Source organism: Danio aesculapii, chromosome 3 (genome assembly GCF_903798145.1).
Source record: "Danio aesculapii chromosome 3, fDanAes4.1, whole genome shotgun sequence".
NCBI lineage: Eukaryota > Metazoa > Chordata > Actinopteri > Cypriniformes > Danionidae > Danio > Danio aesculapii.
Window position 1 is genome coordinate 33,177,517 of NC_079437.1, and position 15,734 is coordinate 33,193,250.

General features: G+C 33.1%; 1 protein-coding gene across 1 annotated transcript; it reads right to left on the reverse strand.

Moving 5' to 3' along the window:
- Positions 1-1,862: 1,862 nt before the first annotated feature.
- On the reverse strand, positions 1,863-15,027 carry ighd (immunoglobulin heavy constant delta). Its single transcript, XM_056452747.1, has 14 exons — positions 14,977-15,027; positions 11,427-11,735; positions 10,692-11,012; positions 10,297-10,608; positions 9,767-10,131; positions 8,700-8,874; positions 6,400-6,690; positions 6,003-6,287; positions 5,598-5,906; positions 5,185-5,475; positions 4,762-5,076; positions 4,373-4,687; positions 2,124-2,411; positions 1,863-2,040 (listed from the first exon to the last, which is right to left on the reverse strand). Exons 1-14 carry the CDS (start codon positions 14,993-14,995, stop codon positions 1,877-1,879), a joined length of 3,759 nt encoding a protein of 1,252 aa, XP_056308722.1. The 5' UTR covers positions 14,996-15,027; the 3' UTR covers positions 1,863-1,876.
- Positions 15,028-15,734: the final 707 nt, after the last annotated feature.

Genomic DNA, 15,734 nt, shown 5'->3' on the forward strand with positions numbered 1-15,734 from the left:
AACTTAAATATAAAGGGCCCTGGGAGTAAGTAAGTAGTATGACCGTTATATGCATCATAAGAGTCTTAAGGGTCAATTCCAAGATAACTTATCATTATCACAACTTATTATTTAAGCTACCTCTTTATTATTGATCTAAACTAAATACAGTTGTCACAAATAATTTCTTACATTTATATTCCTTTTATTTATAAAGCACGTAGTGGAGGGGGCGAAGCTATCAGGTGCACATGTTGGATAACTTTATTTATTTTGGATTGTGAAAGCAAAATTCTCAAAAAATATAATGCCCCCTGATGGTGAATGCGGTTTTACTCATGGCAGGTATTATTTGGTAGTTTGGTCATTTATTTCACAAATTTGGCAACCGTCAAACGTCATCAGGGAAACTGTTTGAATTTCTGCTTAGTAAAGCAACACTAGTGTTCCATTTGGGACAACATGCATATACTCTGCTGTTGATTGTGTAAATGGAAAGTGTGCCATTTGGGATGGAGCTCTAGTTTTCCCATGTGGTCTCCCATTCAGGTACTGACCAGGCACAGCCCTGCTTAGCTTCAGTGGAGAGAGAGCTAACTGCCAGCTGTCTTTATGTGTGTTTATATATATATTTGACCAACATATTTTTTTACTATTATCAGATTTTTGCAATAAATAAACTAGGTTTATGGGCATTTCATTTAGTTGCAAGAGTGATTTTTTTATTTGTTTGTTCTTCTGTTGTTGTTGTTGTTGTTGTTGTTGTTGTTGTTGTTGTTGTTGTTGTTGTTGTTTTCTATTTTGTTCTGTCCAAATCCCAAATGAAAATTATAAAAATCCATTATGTAAAAATGTTTTTCTTAAACAATGACAGTCTAAACAAAAGTGTGCAATAAAAAGCCCTAAGTGGGCAGCCGTAGCCTAACAATTAGAGAGTTGGACATGGGATCCAAAGGTTGCAGCAGGGATTGCTGGTGGGGAGAGTGAATAAATATCCATCTCAGTATCACAGCTGAGGTCATCCCCTTGAGCAAGGCACTGAACCCTCGACTGCTCCACGGGCAGCCCACTGCTCTGCATGTGTGTTCTTGGGTGTAAGTCGCTTTTGATAAAAGTGACTGTTAAATGCATAAATGTAAAATAAACCTTTTTTTATTTACTGCAAAATCCACTCAAATTTGACCAAATAAAGTCTCATGATATCATTACACAACATTTAGGATATGACCTAAAATTATAGCTGTAAATTAGTCAACACCATGCTGGCGATTTTATTTCAAATGTCAACAATGATTTATCAGAATGACACATTTCATGATAGAATGGTTACAGAAGGATCCTAAACATGTGAGAATCTTTCTGAAAAATAAACAAATATGTATACACAGTTAGACATTGTTAGTATAGTACATTGTTAAACAGAAAAAAGTGTTAGAACAAATTTATTTATATATGTTTTTAAATGTTCACAAGATCAAAAATTAATACTAACCATATGACATTTGCAAAGCTATCAAATGTTAAACAAAAAGCTAAATAATTTAGAACTCACACATAAAAATTTGCTCATTCAGGCTTCAGCTTGTAGAAACGACAAAGACTGCACATATTCCAGACCTTTCCAACTGTATCTTGTGCAATATATATTCATAATAATATAATTCATAATAAATAGCCTCTTTGAATAGGAGAAAATTTCCAGACAAAAACATTAGAAATTCCCTGTTATATGAATACATTGTTAGTCAATGTTAGTATATATATTTACTATTTAATATATTTTAATATTTTATAAATATTTAATTAGTAAAAACTAGTAAGACTTTTTTTACCATATTTTCAAAAGAAAAAATTTAAAAAGAATTCAGGAAACACACATACACACACAAAATGTTGTTCATTCAGTCTTCACTTTGACCAAAGTGACTGTGCATCCATAGACAAGAGAGAGAAGGAAAAGGATGAGAAAGGCACAAGCCATATTCCAGACCTCTCCAACTGTATCTTGAGGAATAAATTCAGGTTTATTTTCATTCATAAATATAGCCTCTTCGGAAATTACTGTGAAAAAAAAAGTTCCCATTTAAATATGACTTATTATTCCCTTAGAAAAAAAAGGTTTTAGCACATGAAATCTTGGGTACCTGAATTTTTCGAGATGTTAAACCACTGAGTGCCAGTAACATGAGTGACCCTGCACGTGTACACCTCACCAGGAGCCCACTCTGAAGGCTTGAGAGGCAGGTGACTTTGGGTGATAAATTTTCCATCAGGGTCTTTTGCAAGTTTGGTCTTGTTCTGGTCAGACATCTCAGTCATTCCCATAAACCAAGTAATATTGATGGAAGGTGGACTGAAACCAGACACCAGACACAGTAGCCCATCAGCACCCTGTAGCAGCTCTGCAGATGGAGCGGAATGGAGCAACGATGCTGCAAAACAAACAAAAAGCAGAGTGAAATATATCATGTTTTATATATACAGTTGACGTCAGAATTATTAGCCCCCCCTTTGAATTTTTTTTCTGTTTTTTAAATATTTGCCAAATTATGTTTAACAGAGCAATGAAATTTTCACAGTATGTCTGATAATATTTTTTCTTCTGGAGAAATTCTTATTTGTTTTATTTCGGCTAGAATTGAAGCAGTTTTTAATAAAAGAAAACATTTTAAGGTAAAAAATTATTCGCTTTAAGAGCTTTTTTTCCGATAGTCTATAGAACAAACCATGGTAATACAATAACTTGCCTAATTACCCTAACATGCCTAGTTAACCTAATTAACCTAGTTCAGCCTTTAAATGTCACTAAACTGTATAGAAGTGTCTTGAAAAAAATCTAGTCAAATATTATTTACTGTCATCATGACAAAGATAAAATAAATCAATTATTAGAGATGAGTTATTAAAACTATTATGTTTAGAAATGTGTTGAAAAAATCTCTCCATTAAACAGAAATTGGGGAAACAAATTAACATGGGGGCTAATAATTCAAGGGGGTAATAATTCTGACTTCAACTGTACATTCCCACCCCCAACTACAAGTACTGTGAGCTTTAAGCAATAACTATAATTCTTTTTACTTCAGTTATAATTCACTTAAATGTACAACTGAAACTTAATTAAACTTTGAAACTTTTAACTGTTTATGGAATGCAAAGCAGAGCACAAAGCAGCAAACCTTTTGCACACAAATAAACTTTGTTATATAACATAAGCAAGTCAAAGCATTACCTTATCAAATGCATCATATTAAATAATGAAGGTCACTATCTAAATCTGAGGAGAATGATGTTGTGAATACTCCTGTACAACTTGAAGTTATTCAGTGGGTTTCTGGTCAACTGGTTGTCAATTGTTATATGGAAATTAAGCTTTCATTTACAATCTAGGACTGATGAATTTTTGCATTATCATCACGGAATATGGACATATATTTATGTGACATGATGGCCCAGTGGGTAGCATGTTCACCTGACAGCAAGAAGGTCGCTGTTTTGAGCCCTGGCTAGGTCAGTTGGCATTTCTGTGTGGAGTTTGCGAGTTCTCACTGTGTTCACGTGGGTTTTGTCCGGGTGCTCCGGTTTCCCCCACAAGTCCAAAGACATGTGCTATAGGTGAATTGAATAAACTAAATTGTCCATAGTGTATGTGTGTGAATGTAAGAATGTATGGGTGTTTCCCAGAGATGGGTTGTGGCTGGAAGGGCATCCGCTGCGTAAAACATATGCTGGACGAGTTGGCGATTCATTCTGCTGTGGCGACCCCAGATTAATAAAGGGATTAAGCCAAAAAGAAAATGAATGAATGAATTTATGTGAAATATATGGACACATATGTCTTTCAGCATGGTTGAAAAATAAAAAGCTGCACAAACTATCAGTGAGGACATCAGAAAAAAAACAAGCCAAAAATATATTAAAGTCGTAAAAAAAAAGTGTCCCTTTTCTGTTGTCTTGAAATAATAAAGTGTAGGGTTGTGCATGATTTTGTTCTTTAAGATCACATCACTTGATTGTTTTTTTAAAGGTATGGATGTGCATTTATTGATTATAAATGAGGCCTGAATTGCATAACCCAAAATGTTTGAATCAACAGTTCCTCTGCAAACCTCTATAACCTCCAGAAACACTTATAAGCTATTCCAGAGTATAAGGAGCTTTTCTTTTAATTAATACTTGGATATCACACCTCCTCTGACTGAAATATGGCTAATTTGGCGACTTCTTTTTTGGGAGGACTTCTCATAAAAGGAAAAAACTGTTTTAGTCACATAACACTGGTTATCGAAAGCACTGTCATTTTGTAAATCGCCATTAAAAACATATCAAAAAAGCTTTATTAATCTGCAATTGAAACACGGCTACTGACAGGTAGAAAATCTCTTGTACTCACCATACAAGTTCTCCAAAGTGGCAATGATTGGACTTTGAGAAGACTCGTGAGAAACTTCACAAGAGTAGATGCCATCCTTTTGCTGCTCTCCAGGTAAAATTAGAGCACTATGCATTGAAAAACCTCCTGAAGAGTGTGCAACCACAGGGCTGTTAGTGAACTGAGACCTGCTAAGCTGCTTTCCATTTAGCTTCCACTCCACTAAGATATCAGAAGGGAAAAAATCACTGATAAAGCAAACAAGGCTAGTATTTTTGGCTCCAGATAGATCACTGTCTGAGGGTCTGAGGATTCTCACAGTAGGCTGTTTTGGGTCTATGAAAATAAAGTGACAATTAGTAAATGCCAGACTCTTCACTGGCAGCACTGAGGATGGTGTGAATGCTTACCTCTGGTTTTTAAGATGCTCTGCTGTTGTGTGTCTACGGAGCACAAATGCTTGACCTCACAGGTAAAGAGGGCATGTGAATTCCATGTATTAACTGAAACTTTCAATTTATTTACTTTGCTTTGAGTGCCGTTGGGATGCTGTACTGGAGTTTGATCATCACCATCACTAGTATTTCCATTCACTTTCCACTGAATGATGAAATATTTAACATTCTGACCAATAACTATACAGGTCAAATTCAAGTCAGTGCTTGCAAAATTGAGCGGAGGACCCAGCAAGTAGACGTCTGCCTGCTGACTGAATGGTGCAATGACTGGGGGAAAGTAAAAGCATTTGTTGTGATGTTACATTCAATCACCTATACAGGAAGAAGGGTTTTACATATGTTATTTCTTTTTCTTGTTGCATTTGACATGTTTACCTGAACAAATACTGGTGTTTTTCTCAACAGTGTTTCTACTGGGCCCATCTGTAGTTCGGCAGGTGTAATTGACTCCTTTATTCCATTCATCCTGGGGCACTAATATCTCACTGTACACTTTCACGTGGCCATCTTGCATCAGGGTGACGGTTGAGTTGCAAGCTTTTACACTTGATAGTGGAAGCCACTGTATCTCGGGATAAAACCCTGTGGCAGAGCACTGCAGCTTCTGGTACTCTGAACTAGACTGAACCACTCTAGGACCAACAACAAGCTCTGAGGAAGCATCATCTGTTGAACAAGAAAGTGTCAGATGTCTAGTGAATAAAACATGCATCATCATTAAAATTCAGCACAGTTCATGAATTCATGTTCCCAGTATAGTTGGTATTGCTGAAATGTTCATTCCCTACCAAAAATGTGTCCAGTAGGTTTTGACGTCCACTGTTTGAAGGGTCTTTGAACTTTACAGGTGAAGATATTTTCTGTCTTCTGATGTGCATCAGGTATTTTAAAAGGTCTAATCAAGGACCAACTGTTATTAGAGGGGGCCGAATCCACACACTCGAGATCTGAGATATTAACATTATTGGCCTGGAAAGTGATGCAGACCTCGCCAGGTGGAAGATCACTCACAACACACTCAAGCACAGCAACACTTTCTGCTGCTGATTTCATGAAAGACCTCCTGATCTCCACTTCAGGATCCTTCTTTACATCATCTGAGGAGCAAAAGTACATTTTAATCATGTATGTGTTGTTCAGAATCAATATAGTTTTTATTCAGTTGAACAAATGTTAAAGAAGAAACCTCTTACCAGCCTGAATTTCAGCACTCTCGTTTGAGAAACAAGGATGTTGAGCTGTACAAACTATGGTTTTATTTAACCAATCCTTTGTGCGCACAGTCAAGTAGCTCACAGTGTTATTGGAGAGGTCTTTGTCTTGTGTGGTGGGTGGTTCACTTTGACCATCTACCGACCATGACACTACAGTGCTGTCTGGAGCTTTAACAACACATGACAATGTGACATTGCCCGTTTCTATAATGTCTCTGAGAGGGGTTGTCTTTATTTGGATTGAAGGTTTGATCAATGGCTTTGCTGTAAAGATCAAATAATTTACAACATTATCTTTACATTTAGTTTAATTTAGGCCAGCCATTTCTATCAGCCTGACTTTAGGTTCCTTATTTCTTCATTACATTCAACTTACCTGTGCACCTGTTATATTCTTGCTGGTATACTTCAGAGTTGTGAGTGGCATTACAAGTGTAATTCTTGTAATCATATGAAGAACTAATATTCAGTTGACTTATGTAAGTAAAAGTTTTCTCCACTTCTCTGTTCTGCAGCATTCTAATTGTAGCTCTGACAGGCTGACCATCACGAAGCCATTGTACACTAAGTTCTTTTGGGTAGTAATCATTCAACTGGCACTCCAACACGATCCTATCACCATCCTCTCTACTCAGCAGAGCCATACTGGGCTTAGTGACACGTATTACTATTAAAGTAGAGATGAGATATCAGTTTTTTTCATTAGTTTATTTCAACAGTACATATAAAAAGTACATAGTGTTTTTAAAATTAAATTTTTATATAATAAATAAATAATAAATTGACTTCTTTTCTAAAACAAAGTGAAATCAAGTTAAAAAGAGAAAATAAAACAATGTAATGACCTGGCTCAAAAATATTTAACAAGTTCAAACAACAGCACATTAAATGTAAAAATACCAACAAATTAAATGGTATGGGACATTCAAAGTCTATACGATAAGAAAGAGAACACAACAGACACTAATAATTTAACTTTACTGTTCAGTTCAGTTTGTGTGTGGTGATTTTTGTCTAAATTTGATATTTTTAGGGTGTATCATTTCAAAGAGAAACATGATGCAGGGCGACTCTTAAATAAAAAAGGTTCTGAAATAGAAATTTTGCATTGATAACATACAGTAGAAGAACTATTTTGAGTTTCCTAAAAATCCTTTCAGCGATCAGTACAGATAAGACCATTTTAGTAATCAAAAGAACATATTTCCACTGTAAAGAACTGTCAATAGAGAATCTTTATTTTTAAGTATTCCAGACAGAATAGAAAAATGTGGTGTTCATTTTATAGTGACCTATTAAAGCCAGTTTTGACTGATGAAAGTCAAAAAGCTGAAACGTATGCATTATTTGTGAAATTTAAATTTATTGGTTCTTGCGCATCAACAGATATAATGTGCAAAACACAGAGGACATTAAAATATAAAAATGGGACGAGTACCTGTTGAGTGTAAATAAAACTGTGAGAAGTAATAGGTGCCTAAATACTTACATTGCTCAAGCTTAAAAACTGCATAAATACTTAAATTACTCAAGTTTTTAAAATCCCGTTCAATGTATTCAACTTTTAGACACCTTTCCCAGTTCCCCCTTTCTGTCTCTTGGTTAAATATTTGACAACAAATGACCATTATAATAACATTGCACTTGAACATGACTAACTTGTAAATTATGATTTGGGAAACAAATTGGGAAATATAGCATTTTTAAAGCAAATGAAAGAAGCATTGCTGCACAAAAATTTTGTTAATTTTTCAGTGGAAGTGTTTTTTTATCATTATTATTATTATTATTAATGAATACTGGAATGAAACAAAGATGGGTAGAAAAGGAAATCAGAAGCATGCTTCAGAGAGCAAAACAAATAACAGATGGAAGTGTTAAGTAACAGTCAAGCAGAAATAGCCACCAAAAGCAGAACTGAAAAGCACCTGCATTTCTGAAGCAAGGCTGAGCACATCTGCACAGGAAAAACACCTTATAATTTACATAATAACTATCCTGTTGTGCAATGTATGATTTAATATAATTTGCATCATTAAATATTTGTTCATCACAAATATTCAGAGCTAGATAATGCTGTGTTCAGTAGCACAATATACAAAGCTTTGCAGATATGGATAAAATTAGGGCTTGAACTTAAAAAACTGTGTTATTTATTACGTTCAGAAATTTAGGTTTTTAAAATATTTTTTTAATCTTTATGTTGTTTTATGAAACAAATAATTAGAGCAGTTTTAGTCTCGAATGCAAAACAATTCCTTAAAATGGAAACACAAATATTGTCGGGAACTTAGGGTAAGAAAGATAAAACAAGATTCATCAAATAGTTTTTTGCTTTTATTGAAAATCTAAAAAACAAATACCACAATCACATATTTACAAAAAAGTAAAAAGAATAACAAAGTCTTGAAGCTGTTCATCTGAGAGGCATTCCATGTCCTTAATATATATACTTTTTTCATTTCACCTGAAAGCATAATTTCACAACAATCAGACTAGAAAATATTTTTTCAATAGATTGTGAAAATAGCGTTTGTTTATTTATTTATTTATTTATTTATTTGTATTTTTTGCATAATTCAACTCTAAGTGTTGTGGATCCAACAACAAATGCTCCTATAAAATCTAGTCTCAATTTAGAAGTAGCCAAAAAGCATACCTTAACAAAAGTAGCACCTATGCTGTAAAACAAGGTGATGAGGAACAGGAAAATGAAGGTTACAGCAGTGTTTGCAATGCCACTGTCATCTGCATCGATGGGTTCAAACAGAGGATGCTCTATCCACACAATCCAGGCTGTGGAAAAAGACAAGAGCACAATTGCATGACCTAAAAGGACAATGCTGACATTCTTCAAAAGAAACAGCATGTTCCTTTATATATGTTATGGTTTTAATCAATTGACCTGTTTTTCCATTTACATTTGCACGAAAGGCAAAGATTTGCATTGATATGAGACCCATTATAAATACATTGAAGGATAAAGAAACTTATTTGGATGTAATCATTATTATCTGCCCTGTTTTAATCTTAACATGCTCATTAAATAATTAGAGTGAAGAAAGATGACCCTGACAGTCTCAAATATATGGCTTGAATGTGTCTTGGCTTGCTGTAGATGAACCAGTGTGAACCACGAGGAGTATGTTTTTAGGTAATTGTAATATCAGACAGAACAAATACGAACACATACAATATGCATGCACAAATACACACAAACACACAGATACATTTACTGATATACATGTATATATTCTTGATTTCATGTTTATTAGATTTTCATATATATATATATATATATATATATATATATATATATTACTATATGCATTTTAAATGTATGGTTGAAACATGAAAATATGTTGATTTGGTTTATTATTATAAATCATATTATCTATATATTATCTAAATTATATTATCTATATATATACATAGTTCAATTACAATGTATGTTGAATGATGTTATGATATGATACCTTTGTTACATATTATGCTTAGAAAGAGTGACAGAAATATGTAAATAAAAGAATAATGATAACATAAATTAACTGCACAGGAAATATGCTTTGTTTCTTTTTTTATTAATCTTTTCCTAGTGCGATGTGCATGAAAACAACTTCAAAAAGCAAGAAGCCACAAACATTAAAGAACAACACACTTACAAAAATGGACATGCAACTCAAAAACAAAACGAACATTTAACAGGCATGACAGGAAGACGCCAAATACTCAACGACCTATGCCTTGCAGGGTGCTGGGGTGGTCATACTTAGATTAATTATACTTGACTTATCCATATTATCAGTAATAGATCTTGTCAGCACAAGCAATTTTTCATCAATGCTTTCGTGGTACACGACACACGTGTACACTTTACCACCCCTCCACTCTGGATTTTCAACTGTGATCTGACTATACATGGAGAAGGAATCATCATTCTTAACTGGCACACTAGTGCTGTTTTGGTACCCAATGGCAGGTTCATCGTCAACAAGCCAAGTCACAAACACCTCCTTGGGTGAGAAATTCTTCACAAAACATGTCAGGGTCATCATTTCATTTTTTTTCTCTGGTGGTGCGAACACGTAAACTGACGGTCTCGTTTTACCTTGAAATACAAGATCACAGATAGGATCAGAACAATGGAAAAGGCATTATCTGCTTATTATACACTGTCAAACAATGTCATTTTTGCAATAAGATACACATAAATCAAGAGACATTTGGGAAACAAGGTCTGTGTGATGTTTTGTAAAAAGAAAAAAATACATACCATTTTCTCTGGCAAAAGTTTTTTCCTCTGGCAATGTTTTTCCTGTGTTTTCAGCTGTGCATTTAAACACAGTGCCATTGCTCCATTCTTTATAGTTAATTGGAGCATCAAGTTCCTCTTGGTTTTTCAAAGTTCCCTCTTTTTCTGCGATGACTAAATTATTTGCTGTTATCTCTATTTTGGTGAAATGGAATTTTGGATTTCCTGAAGCTTTGCACTTTAAAATTCCCTTTCTATTTTTCAGCATGTCTTCAGGGGTGGGGGGGATGATGTCAATATGAACATTGTCGTCAATGCAGTCTTGCATTGTATCTATGCACAAAAAGAAGCATGAGAACACATTTAGAGACAGGTAGACTTTTCAAAACAATTTGAATGCCCAAGGGACAACATACCTTTGTATTGGATCTCCCTGCTATCATTTCGCTGATTGTGCTCAAACACGCATTTAACTTTTCTCTCTGGCTGCTTCCATACTTCTGCGTTGATTTTCAAAATGCTTGTGGCACTGTATTCGGTTACTGAGCCGTTCTTCTCATCTTTGAAAAAATTGTCTATCGCATTTGTTACCTCCTTATCATTCTGATACCACTTAAACTTGTATTGTTTAGGCGAAAACCGTTTGGCTAAACACATGAAGGTTGCTGATCCACTTTCTAATTCCATTTTTGTAGGTGCTGTTAAGAACACAGTTGCACGCAGATCTGGCGGTGGGGCTGGCAACATACAGGAGAAAGCAGAGGGGACATGAAAAGCAAGAAAAAATAGTGCAACATACTTTATTAAGCAAGCAGATTAGATGCTCTAGTAGTTGAGTTTGAACACATTTTTGGGATTATTGTGATTGTGTTTGATGAAAGAAGTTTTAATATTTTAGTCTTTTATGTTTTTTCTTGGTTTTAACATTTTAGACTTGATATAGGGTAAATGTTCACTGACGTCTGATTTTGTTTGACATTCACAAAGATATACTGTAACAGAAAATTTACTGGTTAAATAATTAAACTGCCATTTCTAGTCAACCATATGTCTCCACACACATACAAAAAAAATCAAATATGACCCAACAGTAACATACAACAGACAAGTAGTGTGAAACATTAGAGTAAATCTTGAGAAATGTGACTTACCCGGTGGAGCTAGAGAAGCTGTTTTTGGTGCTCCAGCAGAATTGGAGGCTTCACATGTGTAAGGTTTTTTAGTATCCCAATCGCTTTTTCTCACTCGCATATGGCTGATTTTAGTATAATCTCCATCCGTCCCAAATGCTGGGTACTGCACAAAATCGCTTAATTCATTACCAGCAGGATCCTTCCATTTGAAATTAAGCGAGTCTGCAGGTGAGAAACCTTTAGCCAAGCAGCCGATGGTGATTAACCCATCAGAACCAGAACTGCACTGAGATAAACCGAAGACTGACTGGGGCGCAGATGGTTGAGCTGTGGAGACAATACGCATTTCTCAGACAGTATCCACAATAAAGTACAAATGCAACAACAAATGCAACACTACACAACAAATTAATAATATAATATAATATAATATAATAATATATTATAATAGTATAATATAATAATATAATATAATTTAATATAATATAATATAATATAATATAATACTGATAAAATGCTTCTGATTTAGATCACTTTACACAGGAAGAAAGTCTGCACTTTACATTGCAAGAAAGGCCTGATCATCCATCTCTATCAGCTTTGCAGTAATGACTATCTCTGTACATTATTTTGACAAAGATCATACAGTATACATGGAAATGAAATAGCTTGCTTGTGGAAAGGCAGAACAAACTCTTAAAAATTAAGGTTCTTTTCTGGCATTGATTGATCCACGAAGAACCTTTAACACGCACAGAACATTTAGCTACATTTAACAAAAGAGATCATCAAACACTTTTTTTCTCACACAAAAAAATTCTAACTTTTAATAATTGTTAAAACAAAAATAGCTATTTTGTGTCATTGGCAGAAAAACCTCTAATAATGCTTCAAAATATTAGTCCAGTAGTTAATGTATTTTAAACACATAACAAATAGTACATTTATTACAGTTTTTAAAAATATATTTTTAGCATTAGTTAATGAATAAAGTTGTTAATTGTTTGTTTTTGTTAACTCATTAATGCAAATGTCAAAATTAGAGCAAATGTTCGATTTTTATAATAAATTAGTAAATGTTGAAGTAATAAATGCTGTACACTGGAAAAAAAAGATTTCTGCAAAGCTATTGTAAACTATTTATATGGGTTGAATTAAAACAAACAAATTAAATTTAGTAAAGTTCAACTTCATTTGTTTGTTTCAATTCAGCGCAAACAAATGGGTAGATAAATAGATAGATAGATAGATAGATAGATAGATAGATAGATAGATAGATAGATAGATAGATAGATAGATAGATAGATAGATAGATAGATAGATAGATAGATAGATAGATAGATAGATAGATAGATAGATAGATAGATAGATAGATAGATAGATGGGGGAAAAACATGAATCACAAAATGTTGAAAACTGCTAGGTTACGGACATTTTTACAGTGTAATACATTTATTGCAAAAAAAAAAAAAAACAAATTACAAAATTTTGCTAAATTATATATATATATATTTGTGTTTGTCTTTTTCCTGTTTATTAACATTTTATTTAATATTTTTCCCCAAAATATAAATTTGGGTGTAATAATTTTTGGATTTTAATCAAAAAATTTTTTTTAATTAGATTATCTTCAGTTTTGACTTTGGTTCAGACTATGTATTGTATACAGTGCTCAGCATAATTGAGTACAGCTCATTTAAAAAATTAATATTTTTATCCATTTCTCAGTGAATATAGGCAATGTACTTTGTTGCAAACAAAACAGATTAAGCAAAATGTATTTATTAAAATAATATTTTAGTCCCCAAACAGATTTAGAAATTGAAAGATAATACAATTAAATTCAAGCAAAATATTGCAAAAACTAAATTACAACCTACAAAATTTCAACTTATTTATTTATTTATTATTATTAATTTTTTTTTGCTTCTCTTGATTTTTCCTCTTTTTAAATTTGTATTTAATATTTTTCTATAACATAAATTTGGGTTTACTAGTTTTTGGATCGTTATCGTAATTTATTTTGTTAGATAAGCTCCAGATTTGGCTTCAGTACTGACTAATCTAATGTAAGTGCACAAATATAATATTGTATAGCTTCCTATTTAAAATATGACTATAAAAGAGAGATTTGTGAGGGGTGTACTTATATATGCTGAGCACTGTATGTACAAATACATACAAATATATTATTATTTATTATATAATATATTATTATTATCTTAATTCAAACTAACAAACATATTTTTATGTTAAAATACATAGCAGGACTGTAGCATCTTTAAATTTTAAAGTGCACTTTTTAAACATATGGACAACTCTTCGTCAGGTCAATGACCTATAATCAAGGTTTTAACTGTTAGTTAGATATCAATGTATAATAAATAAATAAGTAATCATTTAAAATATACCACTTAAAACATAGCAGACACATTTTGATTAGTCTTGAATTTATATTCTGTAAGCTTTTAACATCCAATAATTTAGGAGGTAAAAGACAATACATGGTTGACGAATGAACAATGAAATTAGTCGTTCACGACGGATGTTTTTAGCAGTCAAATAATATAATAGTGTTAAAATTATTGCCTTTTAATTTTCCAGCATTTACAACAAGATGGTTTGCAGCTGATAAAACTATCAATAAGCACATGTTGTATAAAATGAGCAAATGATAAAGTATACATGTAAACATTTTGTTTAGTTTTATGATAGAACTGTCTCTGTAATTACAATTGATTACAATAATTGCAATTAATTATTTTTTAAAAGTCTTACTGTTTGTTACGGAGACTTTGGTGCCGCTTCCCCAGTAGTCGAACGCCCAGTTACACAATAATCTTTAACATTACAGAGCAATATAAAAATGACCTGTTGACTGATGTCCTACTTGAATTCGCTGATTCATGTAAAGTTCATGATTGATTTACTGAATTCAAATGTTTTGTTACTTTAAACAAAATGTTGACAAATTTATCATTACTTTAATCTGATTATTTGGTATTGGGTATATTTCTTACCTGACGAGACGGTGACCTTAGTTCCTTTCCCCCAGTAGTCAAAAGCATTGTCACACTGAGAGATTTACCCCAGGATATTATACAAAAATATACAGTGCGCTCGACAAGCCTCATAAACGACAAACTGAATATGTAACCCTTTAATTTATTGTCTAAGATTTAATTGTGCGAACCAATGTTTGTAAATTCATCTTTAGTCTCCAATTACATTTCAAACTAAACAAACTGATAATATATTTTAAAACATCAAAATGTGCCAACATTTATAAGAGGAAACGTCTTACCAGATGTCACTGTGACCATCGTGCCTTTCCCCCAGTAGTCAAAGGCAGCATTGTCACAGTGAAACCTTTTTTATAATTCAGTGCACAATAACACAAACCTTGTTGCCTTAATATTGGCAAACACGGAGTAACAACTCAATTTATTTATTTTTAAAAGGACTTTTTTTCTGCTGTCAACGATCTAGCTAAAAAAATTACTACAACCAGTAATCGAAATATATATATTTTTGGTTCGTATACAAGCAAAAAAATCTAACATCTTACCTGATGTGACAGTGACCATTGTTCCCTTTCCCCAGTAGTCAAAGGCACCGTCACAGTAGTTAGGTTTAAGATAAGAGCCATACCCTAACCACAATAATAGCTATAGCCTACCTCGGCTTTTTACTATTAAACCGACTCCTCTGATATATTTAAGTGTGCACTGTTTAATCGAAGAGTGTTAACCTATTGCTTATGTTTACTGAGCATACCTTTATGCTGTCTATAAAAATATATAGATTTTTATAATGCACAAATTTGATCTTCAGAAATAAATAAAAATGAAATAACAGAAAACATCAACAATGTCTTACCTGAGGAAACTGTCACTTTGGTTCCTTTCCCCCAGTAGTCAAAGTAGTAGTCACAGTGACTTGTGCCTTTTGAGTTACTGACCAAAAACCCACACAACTCAAGAAACTCTTTTCCTGTGAACCAGTTATTTAAACTTTTGATCACAACCCTTATGTAAATGGAGGCAGTGATAAACTCTCATCTTTACCTCAACTGTGCATATGTGTACATCAGAAATATCATGGATATTACAAAGCGAAACAAGTTTAAATTAACTACCTTAAACTTATTTTACACAATATTTACTTAAATTAACCAATCAAGGTTGATACACAATATCAAAAAAATAAAAAAGCAAACGCTTTGGCCAGGACTCTTATCAATTAATACTAATATTTTATGGATTTTCAGAGTGTATAAACTAATAATATAGAAACGTATTCATCTTTTTCAGCAATCTTTTGTTT

Coding starts and splice junctions, on each gene's coding strand:
- ighd (XM_056452747.1), bottom strand. Junction 6,288..6,399: donor AGAATATAACAGGTGCACAG/GTAAGTTGAATG, acceptor TGATCTTTACAG/CAAAGCCATTGATCAAACCT. Junction 5,476..5,597: donor ACCTACTGGACACATTTTTG/GTAGGGAATGAA, acceptor CTTGTTCAACAG/ATGATGCTTCCTCAGAGCTT.